The 18,607-nt window shown below is 43.8% G+C and overlaps 1 protein-coding gene across 1 annotated transcript in view; it reads left to right on the top strand.

Moving 5' to 3' along the window:
• Nucleotides 1–4,955, top strand: part of OIT3 (oncoprotein induced transcript 3) — a 501,420-nt gene extending 496,465 nt beyond the window's left edge. Inside the window, exon 9 of the mRNA XM_069242490.1 lies at nt 4,472–4,955. Within this exon, the coding sequence (XP_069098591.1) occupies nt 4,472–4,648 (177 nt within the window). The 3' untranslated portion in view covers nt 4,649–4,955. The remainder of the gene's footprint in view (nt 1–4,471) is intronic.
• Nucleotides 4,956–18,607: the final 13,652 nt, after the last annotated feature.

The following is an 18,607-nucleotide window of genomic DNA, read 5'->3' on the forward strand; positions in this document are numbered from 1 at the left end:
TATTAATAGAAAATAAACGTACCTGTCCCAACGCCGTCAGCTGCCTTGGGCTCCTCTTCTGATGGTGTCCCATCAGTCACTGGGACACCAACACAAGCACCACCATGCAATCCTGGCACTGCTCTTATGCTATACCTAGCATGAGAGCAGCATCAGTATTGGTCTGAGCAGCTTGGTCTGCTGCTCAGACAGTGCATTGGAGTCTGTGCTGTTTTTACAACCCGGCTGTGCAACACAGCCTGGTTGGAGAAACGTAAAGGCGCATGTGAGTTTGGCCGGCCTAAGAAGGCCGGTCACACTGACAAGAGCATTTAGTGCACTCACTCCACTCCCTCCCATGGCCCAGCCCCGTCCCTCCCTGCACATGCTGGCTCAACTGCAAGTTCCCTTCACGGAAGCTCCTCTGCTTTTTCCTTGACAAAAAAATCCAGTCTTCTCGTCATTGAAGGGGGCACAGATGTCCAGAGTCTTGAACTCAAAGCATTCTCCTAATCACATGTAGAAAGATCGGAGTGAATAGCCTCCACTACAACTATGGTGTTCCTGTGGGCATTGAGGAAGGCTGCATGTTAATAACAGGTCCAGTGTTGTGACTTGAAATGTCCTACCTTTGCACTTCCTTGCTTGGCCAGAACAACATCATCAAAGTACTCTGTTTCTAAATACTTTCAGCGTTTACACTGATACCCCATCTTTCATTCCAACCGCTCCTGAACTAGAGCGCAATGCCCCTAATCACATTAAGAGCATACTGAGGCAAAACATGTTTACCATCTTGGCAGCTGAAGAGTGAGCCTCTATCGCAGCCCTTTCCAAATTGATTTAACTGCTGAGGATGAAAATGTACCAACTGGGCAATAAATTCTGCAAACAAGGCCTCAGGCATTTGTAGTTAGCTACCTTTCTCAAAACTTCTAAGTCAGAAACATTTGGTATACTCATTCTGACTCACCCGTTATGAAATATATTCTCAGTAGATGGGTAGAAATGAATAGGTGAGAGAGCAGCATCAGCTAAAATTGTTCAAATGAATAGTCACTGCAGGGCATAATTTGCTAATGAGTGCTTTTACAAAGCTATGTCTGCCCCTCTGAAAATGTCTTATACTCTCACAGAGAGAAAATCAACTGTTTGGGTAATTCACAGATATGAGGTAATAGATGCAAAAACACTATGGTGCAAATAATATTAAAATTGGACACAAAGTGCGCTTTCGCACCCATTTATGACACTGGTGCCATGAGATGGTGATGTTCATGCCTATTTTGCCCATTACTACACTTTGCACATTGTTTTGCATGAGGATTTAATACCAGCTACAAGGTGTCAAGTAAACGTGTAACAATCACAGTGATCCAGCGTCAGGCCATTCACTATTTTTATAGGTCTGATAAATCTTTTTAGGAGTTCCGAGGAGTAAGGAGAGTCACATTGATACATTTCAAGAAATGTACAGTGTAACCCATTTAGCCACACACTGAATCTAGGAGGTGGAAATAAAGTTTAAATGTTTTCTTACACATTCAAAGCCAGAATTATGCCAATGAGTCAAAAACATACTCTATAAGTACAAAATCGGCAAAGGTGAATCATAGCATCAAATCAAAATAAATCGTACAAGCATAAAGCACACAAAAACCTCAGTAGAGGCAAAGCAAAAGATTTAAAACAACACTTGATGATCAGAATCTAAGTTTGGTATTCCTGCCTAATCATTGAATCTAAAGAAATCTACTATTCTAAAAAGCTAAGGGAAACCTAAAGATTCTCCAGTTTATGGAAATAGGAAATGAATCAAAAGTGTCAGCATCACAGAACCCTCAGTAGAGGTTCTGCAGAAAAGAGTTGTGGGTAGCATAAAGCCACATCAGCCAAAGTAAAGGAAAATAGGTCTGTACCTCTCTAAGGGCCTGATTTAGATTTTGGCAGATGGGTTTCTCTATCCCAACGCTGAGGGATAGCCTCTCCACTGAAATATGAATCCCAGAGGATACACTTAGATTTATAATTCCGCAGATGGGCTATCTGTCAGTCATGTGACGGAGTAACCTGTCCGCCAAACCAAATCAGGCCATAAGTCTCCAAGGGTCTGCTCTAGTCAAAGGGTGAAATGAATCTGCCTTTCTAATTAGCTAAACTAGCTAAATTGGCTTTATTTTCTGCAGAACTTTCAGTAGCTAATGTTATCAGCAGTAACTTTCCATTGTCTGAGCACAGTTTGAAATTGCAACTCTCATTACCCATACACCTCTCAGTCCAAGCATCAGGACAACCTTTGATCCCTCATGCATCCAGGAATCTGGGAGTAGTTCTTCTTCATGGATTGTCATTAACACTCATCCTTGGATACTCATCTTTCCATACTCCTTTGTCTACAACTAACAACAAGCTCTTCATTAACTGGAAACTTGTGCACATGCACCTGGAAATAAGGAAATATGCAAGGAGAGCAAAACTCCACGCTGAAGGTTAAACTCAGAAAAACATTTCAGTCCTTAACTCCAGACAACTTCACATAGAATTCAATGCATATTTGAATACATAATTATATGTGCATTTCTCATAAGCACAATAAATGAACAACTATGAAAATATATAATTTAACTAAGATATCACAGTACCAATACACTTGAATAAAATTGCATACATGTGACTTGCATATGACTTTTCTTATAAGTGCAGTTCGATTATTTGGCTTTTCAGTGCACCACGTTTACATGAATACATTTGAAAACACTTTATATTATCATTGTTTGTCATAATTACAATTTAATTGACATTTCAGGAATGCATAATGGCCACCAAGTTATACTCTCTCGACAGCAAGTTTCATTTTCACCTGGCTCTTAATGGGGGTCAGTGCTATAACAGATTTAAATGCTTTTGCATTCAGTTTTAACACTTACAAGTCTAAATTACACTATCCATTATGAATATGTGTAAATCATTAAGGCTAAAGATGTTGTAAGGCATGGGCTAAGTGGGCAATTGCTCTGGGCCCCCACCTTCCAAGTGGCCCCCAGAGAAAGTGAATGTTCTAGTTGACCCCTCTCTACTCTGTCTATGTTACTATCTAGACCATTCTCTCTGTCTCTGCCTGACTATATCTCTTACATTATCTTTCTTTATCCAGTTTCATCTTAAGACACTTTTAAATTATTTTTATGTGACCCAGTTTCTGAAAGTTTAACATGTAGTTCAGTATAGTTTGGGATTATGCAGGTTTGAATTAGCAGGAAATGCTTAAGAAATGTCAATGTTGTTCTGACGAGGGGCCACCAACACGTCTTGCCAGGGCCCAAAACTTTAAGATGACACAAAGGACCAAGGGCCAGATATATAATCACAGCCCTTTGCGAGTCGGAAATAGTGATTTTTAAGAAATCGCTATTTCCGACTCGCAAAGTGCCATGTATCACATTTGCGATTCGGTAGTAGCAATTTCTTAAAAATCGCAAATGCGATTACCGAATCGCAAATTGCGATACAGGCCCCCTTCGCAGCTATGGGCCTGTTGGCCCATAGCTGCAAATTTATTGCATTTCCAAAATTGCGATTTCTGAACCAGAAATCGCAATTTTCGAAATGCAAAACCCCAGGGTGCTGGGGACCTAAGGCCCCCTCTGCTGCACCCCAAATTGTTTTGGGGGGACATGTAAGGTGCACACATGCCAAAAGGGCATATGTGCTTTACATGTTCAATTTAAAAATGCATTTTAAATGCATTTTTAAATTTTGCACCAGATTACCACCTGGTTTAATTTCATGGTATTTTGCATGTGCAAAATGCCATTCTGCGAAAAATCGCAATTTGCGATTTTTTGCAGCATCGGCTTGCGATGTGGATTTTGCAAATCGCAAATTGCGACTCGCAAAACCAGGTCGCAACGCAAGAAATCGAAATTTTAGCGATTTATTTGTGGTCTACAAATCCCTTTCATGCATCACAGACCACTTTTTGCACTCGCAAACGGCCGAATTTTGCGATTCGCACCGTTTGCGAGTGCAAAAAATTTTCATACATCTAGCCCCAAATCACGAGTGAGAGCGATCTGTGCTGTTTTCCTCGATGCTTCCAGTGGTCAAAACAGCCAAAAGCATCAACAAAAATTGTAGAGAGCAACCAGGTGTCTCAGGCCGGGAAGTAGCGATTTGTATGGCAATTCCCCAGTTCTCAGAGGATACCCAGGATTCCATTCAGAATACCTGCTAATGTGGAACTTCCAAGGCTTAACAGGACACCTGGCAATGTTAACTGTATTAATGAGGATTCACTAGGTGGGAGTCCCGGGCAGTTTTTAGGAAGCCTATATGTTCCTTTGCATCGCTATTGTTTATGAAAAGCATTAAAATATTTCCACACTGACTTGAGTTTTCACTGGCTTACTCTGTGTGTACTTGAACTAAGCTTTAGTAGATCCAACTAATATGATTATGTAGACTCATTTGTAATACTTTTCACCCAATGTAGGAAGTCTTTTTGCACTGCCGAGTCCTAATATGTGGAGCACTGGACGAGCGGTCACGCTGTGCGCAGGGCTGCAAAAGGCGCATGCGCAGATCAACTGATTCAGAGGAAGAGGAAACACGCCAACTGGGGAATCATGTCCTGATTGGTGGGCCTATTATGATTGACATGGAGGAGTAGCTTCACTGAAAGCACTGCGCACTCTGGCTCCCCACGTCCTCGAGGCACTTCTGTAATGGCTTTCTAACCAAATGCATACTTCAAGTGTGTTTCTGTAAGGCAAGTCTCCTTCAAGCCTGAAATAAGTAGTGTCAAAGGCTATATATTTAATAATAAGAACATGTTCAGCGACAAAGGTTTTATATAATATATAACATAGAAATGGAAAACCTATTTACATACGTTATTGTGTAAAATAAAGCCAAATCTACTCTTTCAAAAGAAGCATTCGTATATTTCTTCTACTTCAGTGTTTTATTTTCTTAAAATATTTACAGAAAGCAATACATTTTGAAATTGCTCCTGCATGTTTTTAAGGGAAAGTTCAATAATAAATATTTTCTTTTTGTTATTATGGTGCGAGTTTTGTGTGGTTTTCAGCTGGTCGCAGTCTATGCCTTAATGTAATTTCATATAAATGAATACCTGTCAAAGGTAAAATCGCAACCCATTGGAAAATTGGCCAACCTTCCAGCAACACCTTAATTTAACAACTCCACAACCATGAATTACTTTTTAATGAGTTTTTCTACAATACCCTAGTTCCTAAAAAATCCTCACAATATACATTCTTTTCCTTCCCATTTTCTTCGCGTGCCAACTTTCTTATATAACAGTAAGTAACAACTTCCCTCTCATGCTACACTTGCTCTACGACCAGTAGTCACCTACCATTTTTCTCATTTCAAATCTTGAAAGGACAGAAGAACCCCATTGTCCCTGAGCCTTATCAATTGCTCCTAATCTCAGGGGCATGGCTAAAGTGGCAACCAAGATGGCTGCATGGTTTTGAAGCTCTGAAGGAGAATGCCCGATCCTACTTTCACTGACGTGCACCCATCCCAGATATGCTCGGCTACATGGCCTTGTGTGCACGAAGTAGTTCATCTGCTCCTGCAGCTAATTTGTGCCCTATACATGCCGGATCAGTCGCAACTCTGCAAGCCGGCTGCCACAGCCTGACGTGGCCCCTCGGACGTCCATGGTGACAGGGCCCACCGGTGAGCTTGAGGTCAGGGACATGACATGCACGGCCAGTTTGATTTCTGCAGTTCGGGTGCTGCAGGCTATAGCACATCGCAAGCTCTCTGGTACACTTGGGGTGAATGCTCTGATGAGGCAGCAATGCTGTACCCTAGCTGCCACACTGCAGCATTGGGGATTGGAGGTCTGCTTCTCAGACTCGTGGAGGTTAGCTGTACTGCCTTCAGTGATCTTGGGACCTGCTCGTAGTTTTGGGCTCCCCTCCATCTCCTGATACTGGTGGGTTGTGTGCGGGATGGAGCCCTCATCATAAACAGGTCTACCTAATGACAGCAGCCACTACTTCCCCTTCATCAGGACTAAGGATTGGCACCATGTAGCACCGCTTGTCCGTGCATGTTGCTAGTTTGCCTAACAGACCACCTCTGCCCATTTTCAATTTTGCTGACCACTCACGGCAACCTAGCTAACCAGCCTGCTTCTTGGCGCTCTGCCTCTGGTGCTACTAGGGCCTAACACAACTTGTGTGCCTGCGCTACTCTGCCCAAAGCCTGGTGTGATTGCCTTTATACTGTGGGCACCATTTTTCTACCGGCGCAATGGGGAGTGGTGACCCGAAGCAAAAAAAGAATCTGCTCCGGGGAGCCTCCACTAAATGATGTTGTCAACTCCTCCTTTGGTGGCACAGCCGTTATTGTGGCTGAACTGTGCGTCTGATTTAAATCCATACATGTGTGATTTAACACTGGCTAGTCGCTGGATCGCCGCACTGTAAAGCTAGATGGTGCAGAACGCAGGATATCCGAGATTGAAGATCACACTGCGAATGTTCAAAGTGGCTTGAAAAAGTGAAGCACTTGCTTAAGTCTGCCAAGAACGAGGATTTGGAGGCGTGTTCTTGCCGCAACTTCACACGGATTACAGGGATAGCTGAATCTACAAACATGGGGCACCCAGATATCTTTGTGGAGAAGCTAGTGGTTGAACTGTTCAAAAGGCAAGCTTTTACAGATATCTTTGTTGTTGAAAGAGCCTATAGATCACTTGGACCATAACCCATACCCAGTACAACTCTGCACCCAATCATTGCCCGGCTTCTCAACTTTAGAGACTGGGACACTTCACTACGCCTTGCCCGTGAAAAAGGCCTCCTTCAGTACCAAGATGCAACACTGGCCATTTTCCTGGATTTTATACAAGCGGTTCAGGATGCGCATTGCAATTTTACAGATATGAAATGAACTCTTCAAAAGCACTACTTCAAATACAGCATTCTTTAACTAGGGCACCTGTGTGTTGAGGTGAACGGACGGCACCATGGCCCATATTTATACTTTTTGACGCAAAACTGCGCAGACGCTGCGCTGAGTACACCGGGAGCTGGCCAAGGAGGTGCGGGTGGGGATGCAAAATATGGCAGCCAGCCTAGAAGGGGTGCGTTCGTGCATGATGTCATCTACAGAACAGGCAGCAGCCATGCAAGGGCGAACATCTATCTTGCAAGAACTTCAACAAAGTGTGAAGGAAATCAGCACAGCAGTAAGGGAGTTGCCACAACACCTCGCACACCAAACCTTTCACTGCATGCACAAATGCAACATTGACCCCCTCAGGGCCTACCTGGCTGCCTACCACAGTGATGTAGCTGCTATACTTAAGAACCAGCAGCTCCTCCTTGCTGCAGTACTGCTCTTAATAGCCCGCAGCTGCTGGGATTTCTGACTCCATGTCTTCAAACACTGAAGTGTGTGTTGCCCCTTCAAACCCACTACCACCAAGGGCAGAGGAGACAACACACACATCAGAAGATGAAGACGTGGAACAGATCACCTTCACCCGTAAGAGTACCCAGTAGCACAAGTCCATGCCACATGGGCACTTATATCCAAGGTCCTGTGCTTCGTAACATGCCAGTCTTGCAACAGCTGCTCACATGCACTGTTTTCCAGCCTACTGTTTACCTTCACACTATGCTCTGTGATTGTCTCTCACTACCTCTTTGGCAATTCATGTTCCTCTGCACTGTATGACACTTCACCCCAGCATGTCCAATGAAATGTCCCTTTGCACTTGTGTAGTATCACAATAGAATGCATCACACCAATGGACTCGCAATCCTGGAATATGTAAGTACAGCACTACATCACTTTAAAAGAAATAGCACTTACACAACCACTTTGTCTCTGTATAATGTGACACATCAACCGTGTAGGAGATTAGTGATGTATACCTCATGTCAGTGGCCATAGAATTTAAATACAACTGCCTTGAAGGATTGTGGCTGATAACTATGCCCTGGGGTCTGGATTGTACCATCATCTGCCCTTCCTGAGGGTTATTTCTGATGTAAATATAAAAAATACAGTATAATGCTGTGTTGGACAGAATAAGGGGCTCATTCTGAGCGCGGCGGGCGGCGGGAGCCGCCCGCCTGGAGGGAGCCGCCAAATGACCGCACCGCGGTCAAAAGACCGCGGCGGCCATTCAGACATTTCCTCTGGGCCGGCGGGCGCTCTCCAAAAGAGCGCCCGCCGGCCCAGAGGAAATGCCCCTGCAACGAGGACGCTGGCTCAGAATTGAGCCGGCGTAGTTGCAGGGGTGCGACGGGTGCAGTATGCACCCGTCGCGTATTTCAGTGTCTGCATTGCAGACACTGAAATACACAGTGGGGCCCTCTTACGGGGGCCCCGCGGCACCCCCTACCGCCATCCTGTTCCTGGCAGGAGACCCGCCAGGAACAGGATGGCGGTAGGGGGTGTCAGAATCCCCATGGCTGCGGAGCGCGCTCCGCAGCCATGGAGGATTCCCCCGAGCAGCGGGAAGTCGGCGGGAGACCGCCGACTTTCCGCTTCTGACCGCGGCTGAACCGCCGCGGTCAGAATGCTCGTGGGAGCACCGCCAGCCTGTTGGCGGTGCTCCCGTGGTCGGTGGCCCTGGCGGGCACCGGCCGCCACGGTCAGAATGACCCCCTAAGTCTGTTTCAAGGGATGTCTAAGCAGAAAATGAATGTTTTCAAAATTCTTCTTCTAGACAATCTTTAGGTATGTGACATCTGACTGTAAAATGTCATCACACACACCATACAGTAGGAATGGATGTGTACGAGTGTATGGACAAATATGTAACCTGGCAGTACAATGTAAGAAATGGTAGGTGTGAGTTATTTATATTATACTACATAAGATTATACCATCACTCACCTTATCAGGGTTCACATGAACATCAGCCTGCAAGCAGACGTACCACTGTGCCCAAGATTCCAAATCTGGTCTCACAGTATGACAGATTGAAAACATGCATCCAAACTTAACAACACATTGGGAACCCTAGTTACCTTGAGTGGTGGGGGCAATGGATGGCAGATGCATAGAGAAGTAGCTTAGAGAAGTAGCTTTGGCGTAGCTGCCAATGTGACAGCTCAATTGGGATTTGGATGCAGGATGGAACACAAATGCAAATGCTAAGTTGACACTGTTCACCCATGCCAAGGCCCTGATCCCCCAGCATATGACACATACTGTAAAGGAGTACCTAAATATTTATTTAACAGTAAAAAAGGATATTAAAACTAGTTGAAACACCTTAACTAACCTAACCTATCCTAACTACAGATTACCCACAACTGGCCCTAACTACCCTAAGCTAAACTTACTTATCACATTTAACTAAACACTCTAGACATCAACCACCCACCCCCCTCATATGACGGGACACATGGAGGACAACATATACTACCATAAACACATACTAATTTATCCTAAAAATTATATATTTTTTTGTATTTTTTTAAATATATATTTGTATTTTTTTAAATTTTTTATACACAAAAACCCCAACATCATCCCCCACCCACTCACAAAAAACACATGTAAAAATATCATACCCTCCACCCCCCAACCCACTTATAATAACTAAACTAACAGCCTATTCTAACGTAACACTAAGAACCCTAAATCCACTAAATTTAAGAACCAGGAAAGAGGAGGGAGGGGAGGGAATAATGGCTGAGGGTCCAACATTTACAAGTTTGCCCTCTGCAGGATCTTTTTCATCCCACGCACTCTTCTGCTAATGTGGGACACCTGCTGCTGCAGCCTGTCCAATCTGCGCAACATCCGTTGCATGTTCCTAAAGTCACCATTGTCAATGACTGCAGCAGGGGTGGTCTGTGTGCCACTTGTGGAGGGTTGTGCTGGTGACGGTGCCATGCTTGGAGGGGGAGGTGCAGGGGCTGCTGTCAGTGGCCCAGGAGCGGATGATGTTTAGGGACCTGCAGTGGTGGCTGTCATCCTTGGTGCCACTTGAGTCTGAGTGGTGGTGCTGGTGGTGGCGGCTGTTGTGGACAGGGATGGGCCCCCTTGGGCAGATGCCCTCCAGACCCCTGTAGCTTTCTCATGGCGATAACGCCATGCCATGTGGCAGAACCCAGACTCAACATCCAGAATGTGGAGGTAACGCATCTCCCTCCTCTGGAATTCTCAGATCTGATTGGCATCCATATTGGCTGCTGTAAAAAAAGATAAAGCCAAACATTAGTTACATCATTGTGTGATACAGCTACTGATGATATTCCCAAAATTCCCCAAAATCAGCTTAAAAAGGCCAAATCACAGTACAGATCACAGATTGTCCCTAAGGAAGTAGATGCCAGCGCAGCCTACACATGTCCTATCTAACAGCACAGCAATGCTCAAACAGATGTGTACCTACTTAAATGATCTATGCATCATTGTTCTACCGTTAGTCACATAACAAATGCTGCAAGTACTCCACATGTGACAGGCCAACTAATGACTATCTTCTGGATGACAGTCAAGGGCCACAAGATCTGTGATTCGTAAATGGAATTGGCAGGATGGTATGCAGTTGCTAATCATGAGGGGGTATCCTAGGTTGGAACAAATTATTTTTTAAATTACAAGTCTGTGTTCTACACTGGAATCCTCACACCTAGGTACACATATTTCATAGCCCTAAGCCTGTGCCTCGGGGGGGGATGGACATGCAACACTTTCAAACATCAAGGACAGCCAGGAAGCTTTGGGCAGCTGTCCATGGGTTTAGTCAGTCCACCACAGGTAAGGAGGGCTGCCAACTAGGATAGACACAAACATTGTACAATCACATCCACATTTATGTTCCTAATTGCGGACAATTGTCCACATCATTTGATATCACTAATACCTTTCCTAAAACAAACACATAGATGCAAGCACCTATCTGGGCTTGAGCTGCATGCACTCTTATGACATTCTACTCAAGTGCAACATAAACGTAGCACAGCATGTGGAGCCAGATGCTGCTAGGAAGTCAAACATACAGTCCTACATGTTCATTAGTTAACAGGGAGGCTCAAGTCTGTGGGTAATACTTCAGCATTCCTGCTCTGTGTGATTCAGGGTATGACTTGCTGACTAAATCATGAAAATGTCTACCTCCAAAATGTTATTTACAATAAATGTAACAACAAATGTCACCCTGTTCACCTGCCCATGCCTACAGCGCTGCACTACAATCCCAAATTATGACTCTACACCACTGATTGTCCAACTCAAATATGGAAAAACAAGTCAAACTCAAGTCAAGTCACATATCAGATCATGTGCCGGCACATCATACCTTGCTATGTGTCCGACACACAGGAGTCAATCACACAACAGCTGCAAACACAACACAGAACTAACATATTACTGGACATGTCTGTGTCCGCAAATCGAGCCACTTCTCCAATTGTGTAGGGGGCAGGTCCACCTGTAAGACATGGAAGGGTGAAATGTGCTCAATGTCTTCACACTGTACAACACTTGGAAGAAAAAAATACTATGTGTGTGGCATTATATCTGATAGTCCAGTCCCTCAGGCATGATGACACTCCAACAGACATACCACTGCAAACATGTATTGACCCTGTCACTCCAGTGAGTGATAAACACACATATGCACACATGCAGTTGCCCTAACATTCATGTGGTGACAAACATGATTACTCAGTTGATTGCAGATTCATTTATAGAGTGTACTCCATTTATTCATTTGTTGTTATGAGAGACATGCAAAGCCACGTTCCTGGTGCACTGCAATACCAATCACTCAGGTATCATGGCTTGTGCATCAAGGGACAATCAGTGTGATGCTCATGTGGGTTGAGTATAGCTCATGAATTATTATGCTTTCTATGGTCCATTAAATGTGGGCCTGTGTTGTCTGTAGGTTACATATGCCACAATGCCAGTGTACCCAGAGCCAGATATGTCCCCCATGACACCACAATGGCAGGGATCCTGTGTGTTACTTGATGACAATCTTACGCAAAACATGGATTGGCCATTTATCTAAATTAATAGAACAAAGAAATATATGCTGACAGTGTCTATTTTGGACATCTGTGACATAATGCATGGGCACAGGTGTAGTCATTGCACCTGAAATGTGTCACTCGATGCTCCAATACCTATATAGGGTATTGGAATTCACAGTTAGCCACATTCATCATCTTACATTAGCCAAGTTGGGTGATCAGTGCGTATACAACAAACTGACACTGTCCCATAATGAAAACATGGTTTAGCAAATGTCCTACTGTGGCAATCTTGATGAGGTATGTCTCAATTTGTATGCACCTTGGGAATAGCAGCAGTCACAGGAATGCTGGTCTGCTGATCTTTGCATACACCCATGTCTGTGATAGCCTTCATACTGGGAAGTTAGCTATTGTACATATGCTGCACTACATCAGCAGGGGTGTACCAAACGTAAACTAGCAAACTATTTTAGCACCTTATATGTTTGATGGAATTGGTCAGGGGTCCCTTGCACAACATCATGCAGGTAATACATTGTGACAATGCATTCACCAACTTCAGGTATCCCATGATGACCCAATAACTAATGCGAATTGCATGACTATAAAGTGACACAGATGACAAATGCATCAGCTCTGTTCCAGCAATTGTGCCCAAGCCAAATTAAAACACATAGGAACAATGAACAGAGGGCCAGATATATTGTTTTTTTCCTCAATTTGTAGCATTTGCTTCATATTTAACGCTACAGCTATGGAAAGTAGCACCAAACATTTAGATATGAACCTGTGTGCATTACTTTGGCATCCATTTCTAATTTAAATGCTGCACATACCAAGTCAAAGTATCAGCCTAAGATATTACCAGAGGTTAGGAAGAACTTTGTATGTATGGCCAGGAATACAGTTCAGACATGTATTCCTAATAATTGGGGACTACATTAATTCCTTGCTTTAGCTTGTGAAATACATCTCTTTCCTGGTACACTCACAGACCATCAACTAAATATAAGTTAGAGCAGCATTACCATCATCTATTGAGGTCGAAGCAGCCATAATTGACAAGATCAAGTTGTGGTTTGTAAGTTTGTGCAGCTGTTGCGTCAACAAATGACGGTAATGTATAGCAAATATTGTATAAATCAGGGCCACTGTATATTTAACTTGCATTCCACATGTCCACAAACATTGTAAGCAGCATGTCAACAAATCTGCTACTGTCACTACAGATCATTTCATTGTGCACATTAGTCTGAATTGTACTCACCAACAGGGCCACCAATCACCACACCCAGGTGGTCCAGCAGGTCTTGCCCTCTGGCAACAAGGTCAGCCCAGCGATGCTTGAGTTGGTGGTCGTTGCGCGGTGTGTTGAAAATTCTCCTCAGATGGTACAGCACCTTGGACCACCCGAGCCTCCTCGCCTCCGTGTGATACCCCTGTATCACCCTGCCACCAGCCTCTAACATCAGGGGGAGGAAGTGGCACACCAGCCAAATGAATTCCCCCAGCTCCTCCTCACCTATTCTCCCAAGACGTGGCCTACCCAAAATGACAGAAATAATAGTTATAGGAAAGGGTACAGAGGAAAAAACAGGGACAAGAGGGAGGACAATGAAAGTTAAGTAACCCACAAACAGCCCAACAATCCCCAAACTAACAATACCCACTACACACTCCCAACTGTACAAAAACAAAATTTGAAACAAAAAATGACAATAACACACTTACACTGAATAACTGAGACAATTACAAAAATAACAGATGACAAATAGGATGGCACCCAGGAGACAAAAGCACAATTTGGACAGACAAAACTCTCAGCACAGCCACACAGTCTGGAAGAATCACAGACTGCAAAGTGAAAGTACACCCACTGTACCATTTCTTTAAACAGGATATCCTATTACATTACTTCCTGTCTCAAATGCGGTGCGTTTTTATTATGATGCATGAAACATTTATGACGCTTATGGGCTGTCCGTAAAAATCTTTTGACGCAAATGCTTAAAAATTCCTCTGTATTCATAGTTCCATATATTTTTAATTGATAACCAATTTCATGGGGTACAGTGTAGGAATTACCACTAGGCCCAATTGATGTATAAGGACTGTGAGCGTCATTTTTCAACTCATATGTGGCAAAATTTGATGCATATGTGTCTTTTTTAACACGTTTGCGTCAAAATATCTGTCGGACATGAAAGTCGTCACTGTACAGAGATAGGCTATTTGCGCCTGCATTGTGTGTTCCAGTGTTTGGGCACATGTGGCAGACCACAATACTGCAGACAATAATACTCATGTTGTTGTACTGGATGAGCACTCTTAACTGACGCAACAGCGACCCAAACATTTGGAATATAAATTTGTATTCCCAAATTTGAGAAGGTGGTGCATCAATAGAGAATAGCAAGGCTACGCAACTTAATACATTCACTCATGGCCTGTGTGATTATGTCTGTGAATTGGCTATTTCAATTGTTGTTGTGCCCATGTGTGAATGTCACAAGACGTGCTTTCATGAATGTGCTTGTATGCATGTGTTGTAAATGTGGATAACCATCAGATACCATTCAGTGTGGTACATCAGTCAGGATATATGTTTGTCATACCCGTAGCATCTAATTCTTTGTGAAGTTCCCTGACTTTTGGGACCAAACATCTCCCATGACAAACTATGCACAGGATAGATAGAGGACGGTTGATAATGTCAATGTTTCAAGGGTAAGCCATCACATGTACTGGAAAGTTGGATACCACTTCCTGGGCAATTGTTTGTATACTACCCATGAGTCAGGCATTTGAAGATGCTAGGTAGTGTTTGTGATACTGACTCCCAAAACCAATCGAAAAATGTAATAGTACAGCACAGTTTGAGTCATATAAATGACCTATGTTTCTCATGTGGCAGTGGAGGACCAGCAGACCATGCTGCATATGTTCACATATTTCCGTTGGTTAATTGCACAAAGGTGTCCAGGTCAAGTGTGTGGCCATGTGTACCCAGTGTCACAATTGGCCTCCATGTTGTCACAGTTACATGTAGGTCTGGTCATGAGTCTGTGGAGCCATTCCCTGAATCAACAGAGTATCCTTCAAAGCAGATTTTACCGAAAGGCAAAGAGAATTTGACAACACACAAGGGGGTAGTCCAGCTATGGCACTGCAGAACGTTTATGAGGCTGACAACAGGGAAACCTTGGTGTGCTCACAAACTTTATGGATCAGTAATATGAAACAGGCAGGTTTCATCCCAACATTTGTACACAGGATGGCCTCTAAAATTCCCACTGCAACAGGGAACATCAGTGCCTCTGTGCTGATTAATATCACAGCTAGTCACCACACAAGCACCATCACTAGGTTGCAGCCAATGTGAATCTGTGTGTGGACCGTCAAGGCACAAACATGTTTTATCCTTTCATACACATTAGCAACCCTTGTTTGTTAAGCTGGAGGCACCCTACAAACTCCATGCACACAGCCATAGTACACTGTCACTGTTTGTCACTCATGAATACATAACACCCAGACAAGGGATGGGGGCTGGATTAGGCTATTTGAATACATGTCCCAGACCATGATACAATAAGGAAACTGATTACATGATACAATCTATTTGCGGATTTATCGTAGACCTACCAGATACAATACCCCAGGAGGAAAGACAGGGTATGGAAAGCAGCTATGAGACAAATGTAGCCACAGGGAACCTCTATGGTAATGCAAAGACAGGAACCAGTCAGGCTAACAGGATGCAGGCTTTATCAGGAACAAACATGAACAATGCAAATACACAGTGAGCAGACTCTACCTGGGAAAAGCTGGGACAACACTGTGTGAACTAAAAACTGTATATGTGCAGTGGGCTGCAACGTTACCAATACCCCAAGGGCTCTGTTACACAAGTGATTTATACGGCAATGCACAACAAGGATATTCATAAAATGGCAGCTTCTAAGCAGTTCCAGGCAGCAGCAATTGCAGTGCAGGTTCAAATGGCTGGTCTGCATGGTAGTGCTCACAGGTGTGTGCAGCTTCAGTCTCTCACAACTCCTGTAGGTGTGAATCAAGTTCAAAGGGCCAACAGTACCTTTCACATGGGAAGCAATGGACAGGTGATTACAGGTCCTACTGACTACCAGGTAGTGCATTATTGGACCTGAAGTCCATGCAGACAGATGAACTAGGACTATGGCATGCCATTCTAAAGAGGGAAGCCCACAAAAGTCAAAATGGGAGTCTGGGTGTGTGTAGATGAAGGTTATCAGGGTAAAATTTGTCCATTTACAGGGCCCCCTAGAGAAGGGTGGGGAGAGACTGAAAACTTGGCAGTGGCTGGACTTATTACCTGGGATGGCATGCACAGGGCATGTCTTGTAAGCAATGCTTGTCATACCTGGGGCACTTGTGCTATCCATTTTAAGATTATATGGACTTCTTGTCAAACATGCTCCTGGCAGAGATAGCTGATGTCACACTTACTGCTGTCAAGGGTGTGGTCATACATTCCTGTTACCTATGCAATAGCACATCCACTGCCTCATGTATGAAACTCTATTGAAGCTTATGAATGACAGTGTCTTAGTTGTGTGTGATGTGCTGCAATGGCCCATGTTGGCAACATGGATGTTTCTCAGAGATGTAGTCCTCTGATTTTGACCTTCACATGTGAAATATACTGGACATATGTCATTTCCACTGTGTGTGATGTTGGTTGTACATTCATACCCATCAAATGTAATGTGGCTTTTTTAGTATCCAAACCTGTATTTCTGCAATGCCCCATGAGGCTAAACTCTGATTATGATTCCTAGGGATCATGTGATGCATAAATAATTACCCAGAGCATGACTGAGTGATGAAGTGAGGTGTTTAATGACATATGGTAAGAAAGTGGTGATGGTGACTATAGTTAAAAGAAGTTGTGTACAATGTGTTGTGTCCGACGCATTTCTGCTGCAGTGTTTGGATGGTCTCCCTCATGTTGATGAACAGCATCCTCCTCTTCCTCCTCTTCAGGCTTTTGTGGGTCTGGTTCATAGAGGAGAATGTTCCTCCTTACAGAAATGTTGTGCAGGATGGCACTGGTCAAAATGATCTTGCACACCATTTCAGGGGAGTACAGGAGGCTGCCTCCGATGATGTCCAGGCACCTAAATCTTCACTTCAGGATGCCAAAAGTCCTCTCTACTATGGTGCGTGTCCTCCGATGTGCCTCATTATAGGCACGCTCCGCTGCAGTGCTTGGGTTTGCAAATGGGGTCATGATCCATGGCTGGATCCCATACCGCTGATCAGCTGAAAGAGAAAATGGGTGTAAATATTTGGGTGTTGCTTGCACCTTGATTATCACTTTACATGGCAGTTGTTATCTTGTGTCGTCTATGACTCATCTGTGTTTGTGTTATTTTGTGGGATCCTCGGCCTCTACGATGTTCTGTCATCATTGGGTCGTTGCTTTAACTAAACTGGTGTTTGGCTGATTGCCCGGATACCAGCAGTATATTTGTAAACTTGCAGTACATTGTGTATCCCCATGCATTATGTCATGTGAAAGAAGTGTCCATGTGTCTTCACTGGAGGTGACATGATACTTCCACACAAAGAATCGATTCCACTGTGGTGGTAACACAGTCGCACTATGTGGCCTGAACATCCCATCCAATTCAACATATATAATAGCATGTGAAACACAACAGTGAGGCCCTTTGATTTGGCTAGGTGACAATGTACAACACATCTCCATAAGTTAGCAGCACTGAAGTGTTGACAATTGACAATGCACAAATATCCCCTGTGTGACAAGTTCTATGCAAACCTATTTTTGTGCCCTCACCGAGTAGGCTCATGTGCAAACGTGTACCTACACTACTGAACCTGGTCCAGGTGAGCTGGCAAACTTGGTTGTGGGGGTGAAGGTTTAAGTGTCAGAAGGTCCATATGCCTTTACATCTTTTGTGTATCTGAGTAATTGTCTCAATCCGTATGTGTCACAATGTTCACTTAGAAATAATGTCACATCAATATGTGTTCATAGCACAGTCCACTTCCTTATTGGTAGCAGGCAATGTCACCCCTGGAGTGGTGTGAGATGTTGGTACTGCCTCAATGATTCCATGTCACCTTCATTAGAGTCATCATCATCATGCTATGTGTCTTATGGTGTTTGCCATACAGCAAACCACATTACACACCCCTTACGCAGCACATATTGGTTGGAAGTGTGTGATTGAGTGTTATTGATGTGATATTGTAAGATTCATCTTCCAAGTTGTACTGCCAGTTAAGGCCATGTCATTGTCACTCTGTGGTTTCAAATTGGTCCCTTGTGGCTCTGGAGTGGTATCTGTTGTTATTTGCATCTGTCATTTGTCCATAGGTGTGTATCCCATTGGGTCAGGATATCAAACATGACTAGCAGTGTCACAACCTCAGTGTCTTCCTGACCACGTGTCAATGTAGTGGTGTATGTGTTGTATGTCCTACAGGGTTGCTGTGCTGTGTGTAAATTACTGAGTTTCTGTACTTAGCAACAAGTAGGCCATTGCCGTATCGTCCATCCTGGAAGTGTTGATTGATGGTGCAGTGGCGGAAGATGAATGAATCATGTACACTTCCAGGATTCTTTG

This window comes from Pleurodeles waltl, chromosome 6 (genome assembly GCF_031143425.1).
Source record: "Pleurodeles waltl isolate 20211129_DDA chromosome 6, aPleWal1.hap1.20221129, whole genome shotgun sequence".
NCBI classification, from domain to species: domain Eukaryota; kingdom Metazoa; phylum Chordata; class Amphibia; order Caudata; family Salamandridae; genus Pleurodeles; species Pleurodeles waltl.